This window comes from Phycodurus eques, chromosome 1 (genome assembly GCF_024500275.1).
Source record: "Phycodurus eques isolate BA_2022a chromosome 1, UOR_Pequ_1.1, whole genome shotgun sequence".
NCBI lineage: Eukaryota > Metazoa > Chordata > Actinopteri > Syngnathiformes > Syngnathidae > Phycodurus > Phycodurus eques.
Window position 1 is genome coordinate 48,226,545 of NC_084525.1, and position 25,325 is coordinate 48,251,869.

At 42.1% G+C, this 25,325-nt stretch overlaps 2 protein-coding genes across 4 annotated transcripts; both read left to right on the forward strand.

Moving 5' to 3' along the window:
- Positions 1 to 232: 232 nt before the first annotated feature.
- Positions 233 to 5,484, forward strand: ddost (dolichyl-diphosphooligosaccharide--protein glycosyltransferase subunit (non-catalytic)). The gene is made up of 11 exons (XM_061669699.1): positions 233 to 495; positions 1,107 to 1,217; positions 1,305 to 1,391; positions 1,477 to 1,580; positions 1,654 to 1,748; positions 1,888 to 1,981; positions 3,513 to 3,661; positions 3,774 to 3,921; positions 4,567 to 4,687; positions 4,779 to 4,885; positions 4,975 to 5,484. The coding sequence occupies exons 1-11, from the start codon at positions 270 to 272 to the stop codon at positions 5,122 to 5,124; spliced, it is 1,392 nt and encodes a 463-aa protein (XP_061525683.1). The 5' UTR covers positions 233 to 269; the 3' UTR covers positions 5,125 to 5,484.
- A 1,609-nt stretch (positions 5,485 to 7,093) lies between these two features.
- plekhm2 (pleckstrin homology domain containing, family M (with RUN domain) member 2) lies at positions 7,094 to 23,194 on the forward strand. Of its 3 annotated transcripts, none has more exons than XM_061696683.1 (20): positions 7,094 to 7,575; positions 8,932 to 9,038; positions 9,170 to 9,279; positions 9,341 to 9,440; positions 10,455 to 10,542; positions 10,619 to 10,793; positions 11,055 to 11,114; positions 13,154 to 13,430; positions 13,983 to 14,678; positions 14,754 to 14,823; positions 15,396 to 15,486; positions 15,610 to 15,674; positions 16,422 to 16,510; positions 16,583 to 16,715; positions 17,648 to 17,820; positions 18,066 to 18,131; positions 18,222 to 18,381; positions 19,310 to 19,489; positions 19,585 to 19,701; positions 21,330 to 23,194. In XM_061696683.1, exons 1-20 carry the CDS (start codon positions 7,516 to 7,518, stop codon positions 21,465 to 21,467), a joined length of 2,955 nt encoding a protein of 984 aa, XP_061552667.1. In that variant the 5' UTR covers positions 7,094 to 7,515; the 3' UTR covers positions 21,468 to 23,194. The 3 variants fall into 3 exon arrangements, with proteins under 3 accessions (XP_061552667.1, XP_061552675.1, XP_061552684.1); XM_061696691.1 differs by having other exon boundaries at positions 13,157 to 13,430; XM_061696700.1 differs by lacking the exon at positions 11,055 to 11,114.
- The last annotated feature ends 2,131 nt before the right edge of the window (positions 23,195 to 25,325 follow it).

Here is a 25,325-nt window from a genome sequence, read left to right on the forward strand (position 1 = left end):
ATGGTGCTTCTGCATAATGATGGCTTCTTTCTTCCCCACATTTGACAGTTGCCTCGGCAAGTGCTCTTTTTAGCATCCTTCCCAGATTCCTCGGTTGTAAGGGTGAAAACACAGAAACAGAGCGGAAGTAGGCCACGACGTTGCTTTAATCCTATTGGTGGAAGCAAACTTTAAGGCGACGCGTTCCGCTCTCTGATTGGCTACTTCTCGGGGTCAAAGTGAAGCGCCGCAGGAACGCTGACGTCGACTTCCACCCACACAGCAGCGTAATGGCCGCGTCGATAGCAGTCATGCCGACAAACCGGGCCGCTTCTCGATTGCAGTCCAAAAAACGGACAATTCAAAGGAGGCGCACACTTTTGGACATCGCTGTCGTTGTATCGCTTTCGTTAGCCTCCTTACTGCACTGCGCTGCGGCCGACGGTAAGACGCTGGTCCTGCTGGACAACACCCACATCAGAGACACCCATTCAATGTTCTTCCGCAGTCTGGCAGGTGAGTGTCAAACGTGTCATCTTATTGCATTGTTGGAGAGTAGTTGGCTTTGGTTTGAGCTTCATGCTGTGCCAAACGGTTGCTAATATTAGCCTGGCTTTGTCTGCCATAATTGACTCACTGTGGCCGATTTTATGTGGTGGGCAGTATTAACAAGAATTTAACTTTTGGGCAGTTTTTTTGGAGATATCCACTTATTTTCCACTAATCTGTCTAGTGATTTGTTTAAAAGTGGACTACAGTATATAGTGCATTCCTCAAGCAAAGCAAACATAGTTGGCTACTCTGGCGCGCGCCATATACGTCATTTCTGTCGCGTAATTAAACCTACCGGATCAACGGCAGCTTGTGGAACTGACGTAATAATTGTGCCACTAAAGACGTGGTTTATTGAACCATGGAGTCTATTTAATGTAATTGTTATTCAGCTTCCCTGGTACTGTATGTGATAGTGCGGTCTTTGCGGATGCTAGCCACTATTGACTGTTTTGGTACTGAATGTGACAGTGTAGACTGTTTAATGTAGTTGTTCTGTGACTGTGTAGACTGTTTATTATTGTTATGCGACCGTGTAGTGAGTTTGTTGACGTTGTCCTGCATTGACTTTTCAGATCGCGGCTTTGATCTTACATTCAAGACCGCCGATGACCCATCACTTTCTCTGATCAAATATGGCCAGTTCCTGTACGACCATCTCGTCATCTTTTCGCCTTCAGTAGAAGGCACGTGACTTGTCATTATCTTACTTCATATTTCAGTGTCACATTTTGCTGTCTAAATTTCCAAAGCCTTCTCTCGGTCATCTGCAGACTTTGGAGGAAGTATCAATTTGGAGACAATTACATCCTTCATTGATGGCGGAGGAAATGTCCTGGTTGCTGCCAGTTCTGATATCGGTCTGTTGATTTTTACCTGTTCTGGCTTAGGATAAATGTGATTTTTAAAATGTTCAAGGCTCATTGTTTCTCCTCTGTTAATCAGGTGACCCACTGAGGGAACTGGGTAGTGAGTGTGGCATAGAGTTTGACGAGGAGAGGACTGCCGTCATTGACCATCACAACTACGACAAGTCTGATCCGGGAGAGGTAATCGAATTGTACCAACGCCGTGCCGCACTGTGCTTATTCACAAGTCACCTTTTGTTGTTGTTGTCTCCAGCACACTCTGATTGTTGCTGACCCAGAGAATTTGCTGAAAGCTCCAACCATCGTTGGAAAAGCCACCAATAAACCAGTGTTGTTTAAGGGTGTTGGGTAAGTAGGATGAAATTGAAAAAGGGCCATCATTTTGGAGTTAAAGACACCAATGGACGTCACTTTAATGGCATCTACACGACTGGATGGTTTCGATAGTGATGAATGTGGCTCACGTGCTACGTCTGTCCTTTTTCAGCATGGTGGCTGACCCTGACAACCCTCTTGTTCTGGACGTCCTCACTGGCTCTTCGACGGCCTACTCCTTTTTTCCCGACAGACCCATTTCTCAGGTACAACAAAATATGCTACATAAAAAGACGCACACCTTTTTTCTCACTGTCTGACATGAAATCGGACTAAACGGTTTCTGTTTTAGGCCAATTAGGATTACCAAAATCATTTCAATATGCTAATAGACACAATAATAAGAGGATTTTGTTTTCATGCAATTTTACATTCTTCACATGCAGTACTATGCCTTTTAAACAATTTGGGAAAAACCCTGATGATTGTCATTTCTTTGGACGCTTCTGATAGGTTTATTGACATTTGAGTCGGACCCCTGAATCTGTGTTTGAACTTGGCACACCTGTAACACACGGCTTCTTTGTGTAACATCATGGGAAACTCAAAAGAAATTAGCCCAAATATCAGGAAGAGAATTGTGAACTTGCACAAGTCTGGTTCAACCTTGGGTACAATTTCTAGATTGCTGAAGGTGCCATGTTCATCTGTTCAATTATACCCAAGTATAACACCATGGGAATGTCCAGCCATCACAGCGCTCAGTAAGAAGTGTCCCAGAGATAATGTTATTTGATCTGAAATGTGCATATAAGCCCAGGAATAAAAGCAAAGCACCTTGTGAAGATGCTGGCTGAAGCTGGTAAGAGAGTGCCCTTAGCCAGACCTGTCTGTCCTGTGGTCTGACATAACTAACATCGAACTGATTGGCCATAATGAGCATTGTTACGATTGGAGGAAAAAGAAGGAAGCTTGCAAGCCTGCGAACACAATCCCAACTGTGAAATACAGTGGTCAACATAATGGTGAGGGGTTGTTTTTGCCACAGGAGGGACTGGTGCACTTGACAAAATAGATGGCATCGTGAAGAAAGAACATTATGTGGAAATACTGAAGCAAGTTAAAGCTTGGGTGCAAACGGGTCTTCCAAATGGACAATACCCAAAACATACTGCCAAACTGGTTACAAAGCGGCTTAAGGATAAGAGTCATGTTTGGAGTGATCATCGCAAAGCCGTGATCTTAGCCCTATTGAAAATTTATGGGTGCTCCTGAAAAGGCATGTGCAAGCAAAACCATTCGTGTCAGGAGGAATGAATTCGTCCCAAATTCCTGCCAACGATTGAGAAGCTTGTGAGAGGATATCCAAAACATCATACACTTTAATGGCAATGTTACCAAATACTCATGAAATCTATGTAAACTTCGGACTTAGATGAAAGTCATGAACAATTTTCTAAAAACATTAATCTGTCATTTTATTGGCATTTAGCAAGTAGGAATAATTGGGGCAATCCCAGTTGACCTAAAACCTAAGGAAAAGTGCGTGTCTTTTTATATAGTTTATGTAAACATCTGGTTTCAACTGTAATCCCATGCACTGCAGTTGTGTAGGGACGTTCTTAGTCGTTTCCTACACAAAATACGAGCTCACAATTCTTGGTGTGAAAATTGTAAAGTGCAAAAGTGGCAGAGTGCCTTGAACAGCGCTATACAAGTGGTATTCATTATTTATTATTATATGAAGTGAATAAGAGTAATTTGTGCTGTTGTATCCCCCCCTTCCCTCCTCTCTAGTACCCTCACGCAGTGGGCAAAAACACCCTGCTGATTGCCGGCCTACAAGCCAGAAACAACGCTAGAGTAGTTTTCAGCGGCTCACTGGACTTCTTTAGTGACGCCTTCTTCAACTCTGACGTGCAGAAAGCCGCACCTGGATCTCAGCTGTCAGTTCTTGCTCACTATAGTAATCCTTTTTGTTCCCGCTGTTTTAGAGCAAAGTACCGTTTTATTCTTTAGTCAAGCACAGTGCCATTGTGATCGTCTTGTTCCTCGTAGACACGAGCAGACGGGCAACAGGGAGCTGGCCGAGGCTCTTTCTCGCTGGGTATTTAAAGAGGCCGGCGTCCTCAGGGTGGGCGAAGTTAGCCATCATCCCGTGGGAGAGAGCACTCCCCCTGCAGCATACACTGTCACTGACCTTGTGGTGAGTTTCCCAGCGGGCAACATCTAAATCTGTAAAGGGAACATAGTATTGAAATATAACTGTCAGGCCCCCCCCCCCCCCCCCCCAAAAAAAAGACTAAATTTTTGTAATATGTATTTTAATGAGGAAACATGCACTTCATAATATTGTACTTTATAAAAACGCAGTATTATGCTGCTCTTTCTGGTGTGCCTGCCTTGGCCACATGGGGGCAGTATAAGACAGACACAGCTACACAGTGGGACGCCCGCTATTCGCTGATTTAGGGACCGGGCCTGACGGCGAATAGCAAAAATCCACAGATAATTGCATTGGAAAAATAAAAAACTCTTACAGAAGTGGCGATAAAGCACCACTAACTGTTTTGGGGTGGTGCCACTGAAAAAACAAAACCCAAAAAATTCAAACAATTGGGAAATTAGTATGTGGGGGGTCCACTGTACTGTTCATTGAGGTATCGCCTCAGCTTGAGGCAAGCAAAAAAAAAAATAAAGTGTGAAGTGGCTGTAATTTTTGATCCTTTGCAATATTTTGAGAAAAACGTGACAGTTATTTGGCATTGTTTTTTTAAAAAAAAAAAAAAAAAAAAACAACAACAACATCGTAATGCATCTCCTTTGAATAGCAAATGTGTTGTCGACGCAGGAGTACAGCATTGTTATTGAGATGCTCTCCGAGGGCCAGTGGGTTCCTTTCGACGGCGACGATATTCAACTGGAGTTTGTGAGAATTGACCCCTTCGTCAGGACTTACCTCAAGAAAGATGGTACTGTGTCGTGCCTCAGTCGTTGCTGCTTGTATCTGCTTACAATCTTGACGTACAGTCCAGCCAATGGAATGTTTTGATTCCTTCCAAGATGGGATATACAGCGTCCAGTTCAAGTTGCCCGACGTGTACGGAGTTTTCCAGTTCAAGGTGGACTACAACCGACTGGGATACACTCATCTATACTCCTCCACTCAGGCGGGTTCCTGTTTAAATTCTGCTCTGGTGACTTTTAAGGACATAGAATAAGTAATATTTGTCCACTCCTATGATGTTTGTCACAACAGGTGTCAGTGCGTCCCCTGCAGCACACTCAATATGAGCGCTTCATCCCCTCGGCCTTCCCGTACTACGCCAGCGTCTTCTCCATGATGTCAGGACTCTTTATCTTCAGCGTGGTATTCTTGCACATGAAGGAGAAGGAGAAGTCTGACTAATTTGGATCTAAAAGAGACAGAAATTGACACGATTGAACTTTCAAAGCGACTCGAAATTGAACCGGTTTGTGTTGGGGTACGAAGGCACTCAAGTAAGTGGCTGGTGGATGTTTTAATGCTGGTGTGTGGTCTTTATTTTCCACTTCAAGGCCTGTGAAAATTTTGAATTCTGTTCATGTTACTTTACACTTGGTTGTGAAAATATTTTCTGTAATTAGGATTAAGCGACAACAGGAATAGGAGTTATTGACCCTTGTTTTACAATTCCTGTAGTAACCACATGCACTGAACAAAAAGATGCCAACTGCTAATTTGTCTGAAGACTTTTTAAACAATAAAATATTGACATTCCACATGGAATTGTATGGCCGAGTTTGGATTTGTCTGATTTTGCAACATGCTAGCACAATGTCAGCAAATATTGTCAAGATCAGTATTTTTAGGAAATATGGACTTCATTTCAAAACAAATACTTTTTAATATTAGGAATATTTAGTTGTATGGTGGCACTTTGGGTGAAATTTCAGGACAAAGTGATAGAAGTGGACATTCTTGGAATGAATTGTTGGATTCATGGATCAAGCACGGTTGCAAATTTTGCTGTTCAGCTTCTTGTTGGAAAACGGTATGTTGTGCAGAAAGTAGCAAAGCGTTGAACACTTAGACGTGCGTTCAAAAGTTTTAGAGACGGTCAAATTAACTTCACCCATAAAGGGTATAGAATCAGCCCAAAACTAGGTCAGAGGAGTAAGGTGGGTTGCTCCCGTATGGTGATGTTCTTCCCCGCCAGGAACTGTTGGATGTTCAGGACATTGTGAGCAGGACTGTTGTCATGGTGAAGCAGCCGTCGCGCACTGAACGAAGCAACCGCTGCAGGATCTCTTTGCAGACGTACTGATTGATCGTCTTGAAGTAGAAAACTGGTATTTTGTGTTTTGAAATATTTAATTTGTTACACCTGTCCCACAACCTTTCTGATACAACCCCTAATCTTGTAAAACGGGTGGTTTTGGGAGGAAATAATGATTCACCTGCAGCAGGTGGGTCATTTAAGTATTTTTAACACTAGGACAAGTTTAAAATCCCATCTCAAAGCAAAATTTGGTTGTGTGTGTGGTGTATTTGGCGCCTGTGATTTATTGCGATTAATCCAAATTCAAAAGTGTGATTAATCTGGCTAACAAAAGTACTCGACTGACAGGCCGAGTTAAAACTAAAAACATTTCTGGCATATCGTGAGCCTGATTGCCCGAGTCATTTTTGAAAGTTTTCGGTAAACAAAAAGCGAGATACATTCAACAGACAAGCGTTGCCTCGATTAAACACCCCTGCATGACCCCAAATACAAAAACTGGGCCATGTTTATTATTATTATTATTTTTAAATATATAAACTACTTTTAACCCCTTTTTTTGTATTTAAAAGTTAATTACGGCACTAATGCATTGTCTCGTTTCCGTACAAAAAAAAAACGAATCCCTTGGTTTTGAATGACTAAATAAATGATTTTTTTTGTATCTAGAATTTTGCAAGAAAAATTAATAAATGTATTATCAAGACTTCCGATTTGTTGCCATGATTCTCTCATATATGTTTTCCAAGACTGTGAGTTAACTGCTTAAAATCTTGACGTACAGTCCAGCCAATGGAATGTTTTGATTCCTTCCAAGGGGTATAGTACAAAATACAAATACAAAAACTGGGCCATGTTTTTTTTTTTAAATATATAAAATACTTTTAACCCCTTTTTTTTGTATTTAAAAGTTAATTACGACACTAATGCATTGTCTTGTTTCCGTACAAAAAAACCGAATTCCTTGGTTTTGAATGACTAAATAAATTATTTTTTTTGTATCTAGAATTTTGCAAGAAAAATTAATAAATGTATTATCAAGACTTCCGGTTTGTTGCCATGATTCTCTCATGTATGTTTTCCAAGACTGTGAGTTAACGTCGCGTTTCCTGTGACGTGGCTCTGAATGAAATGGCTAGGCTAATGGCTAGCCGTGTAGCGCATTCACTTAGCACAAGTTCGCCGTTGGTGACTAGAAAATAAATTGGACAATATACGTAAAGTAACAGCAAGAGACGTGCTAACAAGTGCCATTTAGCGACATTGTGCTAAAGATGCGGTTACTACTTCTCCGTGGTTTCTTCTAGCTGCCTTCAATGTCTTAAGTGGCTAACTATCGCGGGACGAAATCAACATTGTTAAGCTCGTCGCCGTTCAATTGTATCACAAAAGTGAAATGTGTTTATCGGCGGTATTGTAAATGTGTGGCCGAAGCGGGCTACGGCGCCGTTAGCTTTAGCAATACTAGCAGTGGACGAGTCAGTCGGAGTCAGCTGACTGGTTTCGGTGAGCTGCTGCTGGTGCTTTTGCCGCTCGCCATGGATCAGCTCAAAGTCAAGGACCGCATTCTGGAAAACATCTCCTTCTCCGTCAAGAAGGTACTTGCATTTTGCGTGCGCTAACGTTTGGCCAGTGTGCAACCTGCGAAACTGTCTCGATCCCGAAATTGGCTCACGTTTACCCCTGGCCGACTTTCAACAACAATAGCTAGACGTCATGTTGTCATAAATTGCGACGACCGCATCGGGCCACTGCGGCATACAGCATGGGGCCGGACAAGGCGCCTGCCACATATTTGCTTCATCGTAAATATTGAATATTCTACGTTTCTTGCTTCGCTATGTCCTATAATGTGTGGCAACAGTCATTCGACACACCCCAAGCACCGTTGACGTCATCCATCCATCCATTCGTTCATCTGTTCTCTGCACCGCTGAAGCCCAAAAGAGCAGCACAATCTTAGATAATGCACCATGTCATAAACATTGTTCCAGTTTGCCTTTATGAAGGTAGAATTTCTGACAATATTGAAAAACAGGTGTGTGTATGCCCAGTGACCAAAGCAACAGCACCGTTGCTTTAGAAAGCTTGCACAATGTGTTGTCATTCTTCCTCAAATGTGGTCAATCTTCAGCCTGCTTGCCCTTTTCACAACTGCTAACGTGTTGGCAACAATCACTGTGAAAGTTAATATAGTTATCCTTGTGATTGTACTGTCTTTACTCCTTGTACACATGACACACTTTTAGCCTTCAACCATATTTGTTTATATCATTTTAATGCATTGTACATGCCACTATCAAAAGCACGTGATCTTACATTATAGCCTAGTTCTTTTAATGTAAGTGAATCACGTAACCCCTCAATCTAACAGCAAAGTCTTTGTTCAACCGTGCTGACTGAGTCTAACAGACTTTCCCACCACATCTCTTTAGTTCTGTCTCACATTTGACTTTCACTTTGGTCTTCACAAGGAGATTGAGGTCAAATGGTCAACTTCCACCGCTTGGCTCTAACTTTTTTTGGAGCTTGTGATGTTATTTTGTTGAACTGGAGTCGCAACGTTTGGCTAAACATTAGGGATTAGTCGGGAAACAACAATTTCAGAGACTGGTTAGGCCACAAATGCCTTTCATTCCTCCATTTCCGGTACAAATTACGTTCATGGTCTGTGTGATATAAATTAGGTTCGTGGCTTGTGTGCCACAGTTTGTTCCACCATTTTTATTCTGTCCCAGAGAAAAAGTTGCACTAACCCCCGCCCCCAAAAAAAAGGCTGGACTAAAACTTAACTTAACTTAACTCAGTTCCGTTAGCTCAGCTGTATCTCTTTGTAGAATGTTCGGTAAATATGAAAACAAGTTGTCCTTTATCTTCATGTGAAAAAGAATACTCCCGTACTGTCAATCCAAAATCTAATGAGCCGTCATCAGTGACAAGTTGTGTTTCCGCAGTTGCAAAGTTACTTTGCGGCATGTGAAGATGAGACTCCAGCCATCCGGAACCACGACCGGGTTCTGCAGCGGCTCTGCGAGCACCTAGACCACGCGCTACTGTACGGGTAAGAAAGTTGTCATATTTCTATCAAGTTGCAATGGGAATGCCTCAAATGAACATTGCAAATTCCGTACCGTATCACCCGTCCACCAATGTGTCCCAAAATATTTGTCCGTGATGTTTTCGCCACTGCAGGCTGCAGGATATCTCGTCAGGCTACTGGGTTCTTGTCCTTCACTTCACAAGGAGAGAGGCGGTCCGGCAGATAGACGAGCTTCAGCACATAGCAACGAACCTCGGTCGAAGTGAGTCTTCCTCGCGCACTCGTGTGCACGCCAATGACCCTTATGCTGACTGTGCTCCCAGGTCGGGCTTGGTTATACCTGGCGTTGAGCGAGAGCTCCTTAGAAAGCTACCTACGCCTCTTCCAAGAGAACCAAGGACTACTACAGAAGTATTACTTCAAGTAAGTGATTTAAAACCCTTGAGGCATCCAAGGGACGTTTTGTGCCGAGTTGTTTTTCAAGCCGCACTGGCAGTGTTGAATGTGAATGACGGTGAATATTAATTTCTTAAAACATTTTACAATTGTCATGTGTTTCTTAAATGACCATTAAATAGTAAAAAGAGTCAAAAATGCCATTCATCGCACATTTATCTGAACATAAACTAGTGCAGTCTTTTTTTATTGAAGATGTCAATTTGGACTACAGTGAATTTATCGCGGCGGATACGTTCCAGATCCCCCCGCAATAAGTGGAACGCTGCATTTCTAGAGAAACCATTTATATAGGTTGACTACTCTCACATGCTCTAAACGCATTCAAACGTATTAAGACACGCTTAAACTTATTGAAACACACATTTCATAAAAAAAAAAAAAATTGCAAGCAGAATATTGCATAGAAATTTTTTTAGGTATTGCAGTGTCTGTGTACATAAATGTTCCTTTAAGAGGCTGCGACTTGTGGGGCGACATTGGCGAGTTTGTGTGTGAGTGTCTGGGTGTGAGTTATGGCCCACAGCAGCTCCTGTGTTCAATAAAAACACTTGAGCAATTGTTGCTTTCCTTTCCCATATGTGAGGGCATTACAGTCAGTATTTTGTAACCCCCCCCCCAAAAAAAAATCAATTGCTTAAAAAAATGCAACATAGCGAGGGAACACTGTAGAGACTTTCAAATTGTGTCCACCAGAGAGCGCTACCTTTTCCCATTTAAAACATGCAGCAAAATGTCCCACCTTTTACGGTTTTATGCTAAGGTGCCTCATTACTGAAAGAAGTGCGTCGCTGTTGATGTTGGACAAGGGTTTGTATGTAAAATGAATGTTTGTGTGATTCTTGCGTCCAACTTCGTAAGTCTTCGACTCCTACGTTGTCTGATTTAATAACAAGAAATGACTGAAGAAGTTACAGTGCATTCAAATGTTGTGATGACTGATAACAGACACAATCAGTATTTTTGTTGTTGTTGTTGTAGGAATGCGTTGGTGTGCAGTCACGACCACCTGACGCTCTTCCTCACATTGGTGGCCGGATTGGAGTTCATTCGTTTTGATCTGGAGCTGGTCTGCATTTCTTTCACGCGATTCCTTTCCGAATGAACACGTGACGCGTCTCTAACCCGCCCGTTTGACGCTGCAGGACGTGCCCTATTTGGACGTGGCCGCCTACATGCCCGAGTACTACAAACCGCGCAACCTGTTGGACTTCGAGGAAAGGCTCCCGAGCTCGGACAGTTTGTCCCTGCACTCCTTTACCTCCCTGACCTCCACCAACCTGGAGTGGGACGACAGTGCCATCGCCCCCTCGAGTGAAGGTGAGCTGCGCGTTAGTAGCGTATCATGTGAGTGTAATGTGGTTCTTGAAATGTCCACTTGGGAGGTGATGTTACGACTCAGCCAATAAAGAGAGAGTGGCGTACGTCGCTGTTCACAATGTAGAATTTTATAGTTTTAGTTCACACTTTTCTATATACTCTCCCTCCATTGATTCATTTTGTTTTGCATGCCATAATTCCCATTATTTTCAAATGGTCTAAACTGCTCTCTAATGTTTCATGTTATCCCTCCTTTTTTAGATTATGATTTCGGTGACATCTTCCCCGTGTTGCAGGCAATGCCAAGTGCAGACTGGGAAGGTGGGACATTGGTTAAACCTTCCCTTCCTGCCAAGCCACCTCCTTCCCATTTCCTTTGTCATTCCCCTTTGTTTTCCACTTGTTTTGCTTAATGTATGTTGTGTACACGACTTGCTGTGATATGAGGCCATATGTGTTTCTCATTGTGGAAAATCAACAGTTTTCTTATTCAAGTCTAATTCTTGTGGAAGCACATTTAATTATGATTCAATCATGAGTCTATGTGATCACCAAGAATAGCTCACTAATAGCTTTTAGCATAACTGCAGCAACTCCTTTGATAAACTTTGCAAGTAGCGCTGCGTTTACAGCTTGAACAGTTTTAGGTCAAAAAATGAGCGCTATTTGACTGACTGAAACAAATGTTACAATTTATAGTATTACCTTGCAAAATATGTATGCGTGTTTTTATGAATACCTTTTTCCAAATTTGAATATTTGATTAGGATATCTTAATGATAACACAATTTAATTGACATTTTTTTTTTTTTTTTTTTTTTTTTAAATCATCCAAGACATTAAGTTGCTCGCTCTGTTGTATGCATGAAGGTCAAGTGTTATGTCATCCTAATGCTCCTTTTTCTTTCGCACAGTGAGTCGAGTGTGGCTGCTGTCGCTGTTGTCATCTTTTACAATCTGTCCACCGTACGCTTCTTCTTGGGCTACAGTATGTGACACTAGCCTAGACTCTGATCAGAAGTAGTAGCACACATTATCCAGCCATCCATTTGCAGACTGCCCATCCTCAATTAGGTTTGCATGTGAGCTGGAGCCTATCGCAGCTGACTATGGGCAAGAGCCGTGGTAGCCAGCACGTATAGACAAACATACATTCAGCCCTATAGACAATTTATAGTCTTCAATGTTTTGAAATGTGTGAGGAAGGAGCACCTGGAGAAAACCCACGCAAGCACAAGGAGAACCCAAACCCCAGATCTCAGAACTTTGAGGCAGATGTGAAAACTACTCTTTCACCATGCTGCTAAACAATAAGTACAATTACATTTACTCTTGTACTAAAACAGCTGTATTTTAATATCAGCTGAATGCATAATATATATATATTTTTCTTTCTTTCAAGAAGACTCACACAGTGCTCAATGTAGAGATACGGTAGTCACTTGGTTGTCCCCGGTTGTTCTCAGGGGATAGGGACCAAGAGTAATTGAACCCTTCCTATTAAAATAAATAAATAAATAAATTCAAACTCCACTGTAATTGCCTATAGTTGCCAGAAGATGGCGGCAAAGGAGTACTTGTTTTACTATTTTACTCAAACACAAGTAGTACAGAACAGGAAGTGCAATTTTAGAGAAAATTTAATTAAATCTACAGGGGAAGTTGGGGAACCAATGCAGAAGGACTTTACTACAAAAAGGTACAGATAAACATTCGTAAAGAAGTCTGAACTCATGACGTAAGTGTGAGATGAGTGGATCTGCATATATAGTGAGCGATGCTTGAACTGGGAATGAGGTGACTGCTTGTTTAAACCCAATTATTACTTGTACTTGGTTATCAGCAAGTTCTAAATAAAGCTCAACTCACTTCTGTAGTTCCTTGATACCAAGAAGTCACTAAATGGCACGCATGTGACTTTTTTTCAGCGAATAACAGAAGATAGGTTCCTCCCAAAGTTAGCCAAAGTCAAATGCGAATATGCGGCGGTTCACTGTAGTCACTACGTGAATTCTTTCATCTCACCAAAGAAATGCTCGGACTAGGCCTGTGTCACTGCTTACTGTCTGTCTACCTATATGGTCCTGTGTGTTTCGGAACCTGCTGATGAACATCAAGAATGCGGCAAACCCTAACTCGTGTGTATCGTTCGTGTGCAGTGGTGCTGTAAAAATACACAATGCTTCTGTGGAAATGTGTGTACAGATAAAAACACTGACAACTGGTGGTTCTGAACGTGGGAAAATATAAGAATGACAAAACACTCATTTCCAAAATGTTGTGTATTACTACAACTCCAAGAGGACGCGTGAGATGTTTCCTGTCATAACTTTGTGTCTTGGTGTCACTTTCCACAAAAGAAGGCGACATGACCGACCAGGCCAGCTGCCCGAGGTCCAGCGGCTCCGACCCTCTGACCGTCATCAGCGACTCGATGGTCTTAACTGTCGGCAACGTCAAACTGAAGGCGGGCCCTCATCTATCGCCGCCAAGTCCCACATCCAGACACAACCCTTTCAATCACGACTCGGACGCCAACACTTCGGCCGACCTGACGCCGATTCATGTGGCGCGTTGTCACGTTGGCCGCGCCGGAGACGACGTCGAGAGCGGCAACAACGAGCTAGAAGTTATTCGGTAGATTGCTGACTTTCTCAGCTTTGTCTACTCAGTGGTACTCAAACTTGTTTATAGCAAATACCATCTCAACAAATACTTTGCTCTCCAAGTATCAACATTAAAATACTGTGGCGTAGGAGAGTCCAAGTGTTCGGGAAACAGAGCTTTTATTCCTAATATTATTTTAAGCCACTGTTCTGTACAGTTTTAATATTAACACTGCACTTACATATAGTAAAATACCAATGATTCAATCAAAATGCATTGCACAGAAGTTAGATAATTATGCCAAAATGTAGAAGAAGAAAAAAAACAGTTCTAAAAAATTATATGCAAATGTATTGCACTTAAAAAAAAAAAAAAAAAAAGTTGAATACAATTCAACTGTACTTAACGAATGTCTGACACGGATTAAAAAAAAAAATACTAAAAAAGGGCTCAGCCACTGCCCAGTTTGAACATTTAATGTGGTAATTCTTCCACCCACCACTAGAGGGAGCACACATATCGCACATTGAGAATCTTTGGTCTAGTTGTACGTATGAACAGTTTATTCCTCTTGACCTCCAGGATGGCAAGACGAAGGAAAGCGAGCAAGAAACGACGTGGGAAGAGCTCCACAGATTCCATCAGCAGCATCCATAACTCCTTATCATCCGAGCACATCGAAATGAGCAGCAGTTGCCCCAACTCGGAGGAAGCCGATTCCTTGAACTGCACTGTAATCCACCTGGACAGGGCGGGGTCAGAGGTGGTGGCGGAATGCGAGGAGGATGGTGCGGAGGCCCTCCTAAGGCTTCCCGAGATGACGGACACTTCCATGGATAGCGTTGGCCAACCCCTCTGGGACGTCGTCGACAGACTTAACGAGGAGGTCCGGGACCCGCCCAAGTACGACGAGGAACTACAGAGGGAAGAGGGTCCCGAGCCTCCAGCGCGGCGGCCCTTTCGAGAGGACTCTGGGGGCGAGCCTCCCGACCCGGACTCGAGCCCAGACCTCCTTCGGGCCTCAGAAAACGTACTCCGCCTTACCCCCGACGATCCAGACTCTGCTCCCCCAGGTGGTGGGCGCCATGACCCTCCAGAGCATCGCCAGTCACAGATACTTTCAGGTGGCCATGAAGATCAAGGAGAGGCAAAAGCGCCAGCAGGACAGGGAGCAGACGTGAAGAACGAGGAGGGATATGATGCAGACGAGCGGGAAACGACTTCTGTACAAGATGAGAAGCTTAGTCCCTCGGAAAGTTCTCATCCTGCGGAGTTTAAGTAAGGACACAATCTGTTCTGGGTGCTTTGTCTAGTTACGTGACGTGCGCTACATGTTCACTTTTTGTCTTCTAGGGTGGACAACAACCACTTACTCCTCCTCATGATCCATGTATTCAGGGAGAATGAGGAGCAACTCTTCAGGGTGATCAGCTTATATTTGATAAAGTGGACCCCTGCATATCTGCGGTTCGGCGCCCGCAGCTTCACCCGTCTACTTTTTTTTAAAAATCAAATTGTTTTCCTTTTTTGAACAGTTATCTTGAAAACGCTTCGTGGCTTATCCCAGTTTGTTCAAGAATTATTTGCGTTTAAAATACATGTATAATGACCGCCAATTATCAGCAGATTTTTGCTCTTCCCGGCCCGGCCCCTATTCCCCGCAAATAGCGGGGGTCCACTCTACTCATGATTGTTCCACTAGAATTCTATTTTGGCGTAGTAGTTGCTCATGTAGAAATCGCTTTCTTTTGAAGTGTTTGAGCTGTCCATTTCCATATTGTTTGGAGATGGTGGTTCAGCTCATCATTATGTGTCGTGTTAGGCTAATTATTGAGTTTTATTTTAAATAGAATAGTCACACCACTGTAGCATGGCGGACTTTCACTTTTTGCATATCAAACAACGATTGGACAGCTGCTGACTTTCTACGTTGACAAAACTGCAATGTACTAATGATGCAGTCCAGTGTAGCACCATTCCATCTTGTGTGTTTAGATGGTGAGGATGAGTACCGGCCATATGGAAGGGGACCTGCAGCCTCTTTACCTGCTGCTGACCGACTGTTACATCTACCTTCTGAGGAAAGGTCAGTCAAATGTTGCACTCGGTGCAAATCCCCAAATAATGTGTGACCCCAACCTAATGAGTGTGTGACCTCTGCGCTGTTGAGCCTTGAAGGTGTGCTGAAACTTTGCATTATTCCGCGCAGGCGCAGCAGAGAAGCCTTACACAGTGGAAGACGCCGTTTCTTACAATGAGCTTGACTATATCTCAGTAAGATCTTTTCTGTGCTCACTACTTGACCTCAGTTCCACTTCTCAAACTTAAAACAGCTTTTCAACCTGCGGTAGCTGCCTAATTTGAATGTTTGAATGAAGAGGTGCAGCGATTAATTGACAACTAATCAATTATCAAATTAATTGATGATCAGTTTTGACCATCGAGTAATCGTTTAGAGTCCTTGTTTAACTGCAGCCTCCCAGCTGTAAATATTAATATTTATTATTATAATAGGACAGCCAAATTGTCTTTGTTTCAAAACAAACATCTTATTTTGCTTTAAAAACATTTGTCACGGAGCAAACTGTAACTGAATCATAATCAGTTTGTGCATTTTCTGCACTGTCAATTTGAAATAAAGTCCTGTTTTTGAATAAAGGGGTGGAAATTCTTTTGTTTTTTTTAAGTCCGAGTCGAAACAAAATAATCAGCAGATTGATTGTTAAAATAGTTAGTTGCAGCCCTATTTGAATGGGATTGCTCAATTCTGAACAAAGCCACATCCCCATTTTATAAGCGGGTGTGCACACTTGTGCAACCACATTATCTCAGTCGTTTGATTTTACGTGCCCTCTCTGAAAGATTTTTTTTTTTTTTTCTCACTTGTGTTATCCAGTTTATAGGTCACAATAATGGCGGGAAATGTTTTAAAATACGTTCTCTTTTTTTTTTTATATCACCAAAACATGGCATTTGAACTGGGCTGTGTCGACTTTTTACATCCACATTTCACATTTTCAGGTGGGCCTTGATCAACAGACAGTGACTATAGTTTGCACTAATAGAAGAAGGAAGTTCCTGTTAGACACAGCTGATGCCTCCTTGACCTTGTGAGTGTTTCCATGTCTCCGTGTGTCTTCATGGTGCACTGCCCACAATAATCTCATCACTTTCGCTTGCAGATGGTTCTTGTCCGTTCTTAAGACGGCCATGGTGAAGGGTTGTCGTGAGCCCCCATATCCTTCCATCCTGACTGATGCCACCATGGAAAAACTCGCTCTCACAAAATTTGTCTCCCAGGAATCTCACTGCGAGGTGAAAACATATTAAATGGCCAGTGGTGTCTTGTTTCCCAACCGTGTTTGTGCCTTGGCTCGGGCGGGAGGCGGGGTACACCATGAACTTGTCGCCAGCCAATCGCAGGGCACATAGAACCTTTGGATGATATTATGGACCGTAGATGATGAAATCCCTAAATTCCTTGCAATTGTACGTTGAGGAACATTGTCATTAAACTGTTCGACTATTTTTCTCATGCAATTGTTCACAAAGAGGTGAACCTCGCTCCATCTTTGCTGGTGAGCAATTCAGGGAAGCTCCTTTTCTACCCAATCATGGCGCCTGCCTGTTCACCTGTGGGATGTTCCAAACAGGTGTTTGATGAGCATTCCTCAACGTTCTCACTCTTTTTGGCCACCTGTCCCAGCTTTTTTGTAAAAAAAAAAAATAATTCTAACTTAATTATTCAAAACAATCAAGTTGATCAGTTTGAACAGTAAGTTCTTGTCTTTGTAGTGTATTCAATTAAATATAGGTTGAACATGATTTGCAAATCATTGATTTCTGTTTTTATTTAACACAACTTCATTGGAATTGGGGTTGCACTTTAGTTGTCCACAAACTGCGACTCACTAACATGTTGTTTGTCTGAGACACCGCAAAATAGTCCCACGTAGACATGTTTTTTCGCCGATAAGATTGAAAAAAAACTTTATTGGCCGTCAGATAGTTACAGCGCTGCGCCACAAGACACGAGACAAGGCTAAGAATAAACTAGCTTTTGGATTCATACCCGACGGCGACCCGACGTAAATGTCTTTTGCGGAGCCGATTGATGACGTCATTGATCGGATTGGCGAATTATGACATGCAAGCCGATCAAACCGATCAGATCGGTATCAAGTCTAATTTGATCATATCTTTACTGCAAATTGCACCTTTAAAGCAGCGCTTCTGTGTACTTCCAGGTTTGTGAAGTTTCTATACATCTGTATTCACTGGTCCACTGGGAGGATCCTATGGATACGACCTTGCCAAACTGGAAATTACCTACCAGGGCTAAGGAAGGGCTGGTGCAGTACCGGGCTGGCACCACATACCTGGGCAAGGAGCTGTGGAAAAGCTGCTACCTCGTCCTCAGGTGGGGTGGGGTGTGGTGTGGTGGTGGTAGTGCGGGGGGGTGTCCTCAAATACAAGTCTAGTCAAGTTTAGTCCATTTCTTCGGTTTCAAATTCCAATGTGGTCTTCAGCACAATACATACACACGCTTTACATGCGAAACATTTTTACATTAACATGATAGTTTCTGCCATTTGAACAAATGATATCAATTTAATCTTCTTTCTGTGGCGTTCTCAGCATTCTCATTACTTTAACCCCTTCTAGCAATGGAATTCTGTACCTCTATGCAGAAAGGACTGATGCGACGCCAGTGCTCTCCGTCACTATGGGGTAATTTTCATGAAATCTTTACCCCACTGCCAAGGTGGGCGGAGGCAGCGATGGCAGCTCACAATCCACGTGTCCCCCTTCTCCAATCAGGGGTGTATACTGCGGGGGATGCCGTCGGTCAAACAGCTCCGAGCGTCCGCATGCCTTTCAAGTCATCCTGACCGAGCGCCCCCCGCTGGAGCTCAGTGCCAATAATGAGCAGGACATGGCCGACTGGATGCAGCTGCTCTGCCAGTCGGTCTCCAAAGGAGTAAGGACAGACGTTAACCAAACATGTTGTATTTATTTATGATAATGATTCTTTGGTTTTATCAGTTCAATTCACCCTCATTTGCCTTGAATGACAGACATTGTCACCTTCCCCAAAATTGCTGTAAAATACACAGCATATTCATATTTTTTTCCACTGTAAACAGGGTTAGTATTTTAAAACTACTTTAACCTGAACTATACATTCAAATCTTTATTATATTTTGGGGGTGGGGTGGTTAACCATTTAAAGGCCAGTATGTTTGTTTCTGCTTCTGATGGGCATGCAACAATGACATCATTTCCAAAATGGCTGACAGGAAGAGTACAGACTGAAACAAAACTTTTTTTTTTTTTTTTTTTTTTTTAAATAAACTTTCATACAAGTATTTGAAACTATAAACTATGAAGTTTTCAGAAAAAAAACTAATCAAATTACTCTGTTAAATTAAATTGGGCTCATTACCTTTTGACTGTCCTTTGTATCATGTAATATCTCTGAGATAGTGAACCTTACTGTCAGCTGTTAGCAAACGTACAAACTCGCTTATCCAATCACAAATTCAACAGCAGCCGTGTTCAATTTCTAATTGACAGTTAGTGGGAGATGGACACTGTACCGCGTTCTGCTTTGGCTCACGACAGTTTTGCCAAACTTGAACTCAACACCAGAAGTGCGGGTGTACATACAGGAGACTCTCTGTAACTTCCGCTAACAACCCATGTTAAAGTTAGCTCCTCCCCAACATGTTTCTCAGTCCAGATGCATCACTTTGTGGTTCTTTGACACCAATTACTGGGCTAATTTCCACAAAGAAAAAAGCCCACAAAAAGGTGAATTTGTAAATAACGAACCGCAAATAGGTGGGGGTTTACTGTACGTTATCTTGAGTGCTGCGAAGATTTATCTACAATTTGCTCTCGTCCAGGTCATCCCCCAAGGTGCGGCCCAAACCCCGTGCATCCCGTGTTGCCTGGTGGTGACGGACAGCAGGCTGCTGACTTGCCATCAGGACTGCCAGACCAGCTTCTTCCGCTCGTTGGGCAGCGCTGACATCTGTGACGTGGAGGCCGTCAGCCTGGAGGCCGACGTGGAGTACTTTGTCATCGTGGGTGAACGACGGCGTAGCAGATGCCTTTAAATTTGCTCTCCCGCTGGAGATTTCATTGGCCGGGGCGTGTTTTGTGCTTGTTTTACGGGCAGGAGTTTGCTGCCGATCGTGACCGCTTTCTCCCCCCGTGGGTCTTGTACTTCAGCGGACGTGAGGAGAGAGACAGACTGCTGCGAGTGTTAGACAGCAGATGGAGAAGCATCTTCCAGGTTAGTCAGGAGAAACTTTGTCTTTAATATGTCTACAGTGGACCCGGCCATATTCACTGTTTAGCACCTGTGGACGCATCTATTCGCTGATTTGGTTTTTCTCCACCCCCACCCCCCATTTTGTCGTTTTTTGGGGGGGGGGTTGTTGTTGTTATTTTTTTTCTTTATTGCAATTCTGATGGGCATTAATTTTATGCACTATATGCAGTAAGTGAATAGCGGAGATCCACTGCTTTTTTTTTTTTCTTTTTTCTTAAATCTGTCCATATTTAGAGGGACACAATCTTGCCGAGTTATCGCTGGCATATTTGTGCTAAAGCCTGATAAAAGCGGAGACAGGAATAAGTCACATCTGTGCAAGTCTCAAGTCGTACCCTTAAAGTCTCCAGCAAGTCCCAAGTCGAGTCGCCAACCAAATTTCAAACAAGTCAAGTCATTACTTGCAACTCTTAAGTCGTAGTTCGTCATATCTTGCTCAATCACAACATATATTGGAGTCAAAATGCTTTTTCAATAATCATGACACAAAAAGTACATTTTACACCTTTAAAAATTGAATGAACACACAGTTACATTTATGCCTCTAAAAATGAAATAGACAAAATATTCTAAATAGTAATAATAGTATATACAAATTATTTATATCATACTCTCATTGTTCAGCGTTTGCATGAGTGTTTACAGCTACCAATATATCTAAAACTGTTCCGGGGATGATAAATATTGAAATATACTGCATGGTGGTAGTCAACGTGTATAATCAAATTTAAAAACTGCATATGTTGTTTTTGGTGCTAATCTGTTTCCCAAATGTGTGTAAATGGGCAAATGAGGGAAATTAATTTAGCACTTTGTAGGTTGTCACTTTATGAAGTTCTGTCCTTTTCGTCGCATTAGTTTACGAGCAGACCTGCCACATCCAATATGGTGGACAAGCTGCTACGAGAAAAGCCGCTCACTGAATCTATCAATGCTAAAATCTAAAGTTTCTGTTGTTTAATAATATCTTTTTTAGATTCCGGTCTCCGTATTGTCTATCACTTTGTCTTCTCACTTAAATGCATAACTGGCGTGAAGTTTTGTTAATCTTTGATCAGTTATTAGAGAGCTAATGTGAGGATAACCTAGCTAGCTTACCTGCGTCAAACAGATGAAGGCACACCTCATCGAAGTTGTGTCTTATCCTTGACCTGCAAACCTTACACGTTGCTTTTCTTTCCCCCCACGTTTTCATCAAAAAGATAATCCGTGAGTCCAACTATAATCATTTTCCTCCGTGATCCTCGCCCAGTGAGGCAGCCTCAGCTCTCGTCTGTGTCTCGGCCAATGGACGGGGGGCATAGCCTATACGTACCGGCCAGGTTGCCAGATTGGTGGCTCGCACGACACAAATAAATAACTTTTCTTTCAAAAACAAAGGCCACGCTCTATTTACTTGTCAAGTTATGTAGTCCAAATCAAGTCGAGTCTTTCATATGTGGGAAACAAGCAAGTCGAAAGTCATAAAATCAGCGACTCGAGTCCAAGTCACGTGACTCGAGTCGACTCGAGCCCCCCCCACCTCTGGATAATAGAATATGGTCCTGTGAAGTTCTGTCCATTTGCCAGCGTGTGGTTACTGTCCACAGGTGGCGCTGCCCCACAGAGAGGTGTGCGAGCCATCCGTTCAGAAGCGCTGCAGCGAAGGGTTGGCTTTAATGAAGAGCGCGTGGCAGCGGGCGGACAGTTTGGCCCGAGGCCGAGCGCAGCGCGAGCCTTGGTGCTGACGCACAAACACACACACACACACACACGCACACGTATGAACACTATTGCCAGTGATAGGTCAGCACACTATTTGAAGGACAATGGTCCGCGAGCGGTGCTCCGGCAGAGCCACATAGAAATATTCTCCATGAGCGCTGGAGAAAATGTCTTCGGAGAACTCACGCATGATGACCGGTATCACACGTGCTTTGCAGCCATCCACTAAGGAATGATTTAAAGGAGGAAAAAAAAGGACAAGACAAAAGTGAATAGTGCTGCACATAATCCGTGCCTGTAGTCATTATTTTCCTGTTACAGACACCTTTCGTCACAGGTGTCAAAGTCAAGGCCGGGGGCTACATCCGGCCTGCCGCGCCACTTTGTGGCCCACCACGTTTCTAACCCTAACCCTAACCTAACCAAAAAAAAAAAAAAACTACATCGGTTGCACATGATTAAAAAGTGTTAAACATAATTAATTCCAAGAAAAATGACATCCGTTTAGCACATTTGAATTATGTGCAACTAAAAATTCCGTACTGTTTTAGTGTAAATAGTTTTACTTTCATGCAATTTTTCTTCACTTTTAACAGATATTAGTCTTTTTTTTATTTTTTTTTTCCCCCTCCACCAAATCCCATTTTAACATTAAGGGTTGGGGTTATAGCGTATACTTGTTTGCCACGATTTTAATAGATTTAATAATCAACTACCGTGGCAGTTGTGTATATCAAATAATATGGTGCACTGACTGTAATTCAATTTGAAAGCAGAAACTGCAACTGTAGTTTATGTACATTCACTACACATTGATGGAAATATTTCCTGATATTTTTTTTTTTTTTTTTTTTAATGATTTTGATGATTGTCCGTTGATAGCTGGGATAGGCTTCAGCCCACCCGCGACCCTAGTGAGGATACGCGGCTCAGAAAATGGATGGCTGGATGGCTGATTTTGATGATTGAATCTTACAGCTAATGAAAATTCAAAATCTCAAGAAACGAAGACATTAGGTAGGGATTGGTCTTCTGAAAAGTATTTTCCAATGTGTGAAAGGTGGAGTATGCAGGTTTCAAACTGCTTGGAAGATTTGAATGTAGCTTCACTTTCAGTCCCCCGCATCTCTGCCCAAAGAAATGCCCTCATCTGACGAGGTTATCATGCATAGCAGCTACATTGCTAGCATGACTTATTCATGATTTAATATTACTCAACATGCAATGCTTCCAGTTTGATGTATTTTTTTTAGAATGTACAATCAATTAAAAATATAAGAGAGGAGAACAACTTAACTGACGGCCCGGTGAGAACAGTGATGTGACGTACGTGTTGGCTTTCCAAGCCCAGCAATGGAACCGTCTATGTGTAGGGCACCACCGTTACAGAGATTACCCTTGATTTGTCTCAAGAGCTGTCCAATTCCTTCTCTTTAACTTTTGTTGCTAATCCGAGTTAAATAATTCTGGCCAAGAAACTATAATAGTTTTTACTCTGCAAGAGGCTGTGGTATGTCCTGGCGAGCCTCCGCGTGCAAGGTTCGCATGGGCAAATGAATGGCACACTATTTGGTAACACCCCTTATCTCTACAGTTTCTGATTGGCTATTCTTGTTCCGCTGTGACCATTTGTTTAAAAAAAAAAAAAAAAAAAAAAGAGAAAAAAATAATAATAATTTGAGAAAATTAAATGGGGCCAGAGAGGAATCATTTTAATAATATTCTACTGTCAGGTCATGTTTTAACATGTTTTTGTTTTATGATAGTTTTTTTTTTTTTTTTTTTTTTTTTTTTAATTGAGAAAACTACTCTCTACTCTACCTCCTAATAACGCCATATAATCATAATGTAGCCATATATATATATATATATATATTTTATTTTTTTTCCTTGCACATTATTTTCCTATTGGTACCACTGAAGGATTTTGTTCGTGGTTGGACTGCTGCTTCTGTCATTGTCAAGCAGTGCTTTGCTTAATACAGGAGGCCAGGAAATCCTACTAGAACATCAGACTTTTATTTGGGGTAATTCAAATGGTGGCAAGTGTGCGCTGAATCCCATTCAACACAAGTTGGAATGTGATTGATTCATTCTGAACACAGCCACATCCCAATTTGAGGGTGTGCACACTTGTGCAAGCACATTATCTCAGTTGTTTTTATTGCCCCTCCTGAAACGATTACAACTATCCTTTTTAATTGGGTTGTACATGCCATAGGTCACAGTAATGGTTTCAAAAGCTTTGAAATGGTTGTCTTTGTCTCATTTTTTAAAATCACACAGAACTGCCATTTGAGGGGGGGTGTGTAGACATTTTTTTTTTTTTTTTTTTTTTTTTTTTAATATATAAATATCTGCTGTACATATTTCACAAAAGCGTGCTGTCATGTCGAGTGCTTTAAATCTTTTCTAAGTGCCACTTGATCGCCTCTGCTGCCCTTTTACAAATAGTACAAATAATCTCAGGTGAAAAAGCTACTGAACATCCAAATTTCACCGTTTTCTTTTTTAATTGCTGCTCTTTTGTTGCTATTCTTTTAATTTCCGTGTTGTTTGATGGAGCTTTTTGTATTAAAAATGGGCCTCGCATGTAATTAACTGGCTGTGTGTTGAAGTTAAGCGTGATTTATTGTCATCTTTTGCACACCGAGTAGCCACAACATTATGAACACTTGTAGTTTGCACTTGTGTACAACTACTGAGAGCTGTCTCAAATATTTTGGTTTCTTTGCTTGGTTACGCAAAAGTCAAACGTGTTAAGGACAGCTCTTGGTATGAAGTGGCCCAGTTGTACAAGCACAGATTACGAAGATAATGTTACTTTTAATACCTCAAAAGTGACCTTTGTTATCTTTTGCAACACGGCGGCTGGCCAGCGGAGAAAGAATTGTCTCCAGCGGGATTCCCAAAGTTGGTGACGTGTGCTTTTCTGACTGTTGAGAGAAATAAATGTCACAGACGGAGAAGTGCGAAAGTGTAAAGAGGTGGTAAACATGTCATGTGTACAGTAAGTCAAACATTGCTGGCCAATGATGTATGACAGCTTATGTTATTTTATTTTTTCCTCTCATGGAAATATAATGCAATTAAAATGTGTATTTTTATGCAGTTTTTTTTTTCTTTTTCATACCGATAACTGTGCTAGCAATTGTGAAACACCTTTGTGGCAGAACAGAATAAAGTTTAAAAAAAAAAAGGGAAGTTGTGTGTACTTAAATTATTTGCAGAATAGAACAGCACATATTACAACTGAAACCAACTTCAATCTGTGCAATGACAAAGATTTTACACCATTGTAACAAATGTGTGTGAATGGTGAAGGAGGTCCATTTATTATTATTTTTTTAATTCATTCACACAAATGCGCTTCTATGTGAAATGACACATGAACACTTTTTTTGGGGTAATGTAATTTTGTATATTTATGCTGCTCCTTCTGGTGCGTGCGCCACCTGGGGGCAGTATAGTACAGACATAACGAAAATGCACATGGAGCCAGAGGAGATGTCACAACTCCTCAGCAGCAATATTATTCTTCGCAGAAGATCAAGAATGTTTCCCTGTGAGTGTTTTTGTATGTCTACATGTGTCGCTCCACTGTTGGTGTTGAAGTAGCCGTCGCTTCAAGGTTTGGGACACTGCCGCAGAAAGTAGCTCGGAAGCAGAATCGACAATCTTTTCAGCAGTTTCGGTTGTCCGTGACAGTCGGAGTTTTTATTCATATTTAAAAAGAGTCATATTTCAAAATCATCCATCTCCCGAGCCACTTGTACTCTCTCTTCGGGCGCGAGGGTGCGCTGGCGCCCATCTCGCGGTGACACATTTGCTCCTTTTTAAAAGGGACGAATGCCTAAATGCTAAAAGATCACCACAAGATA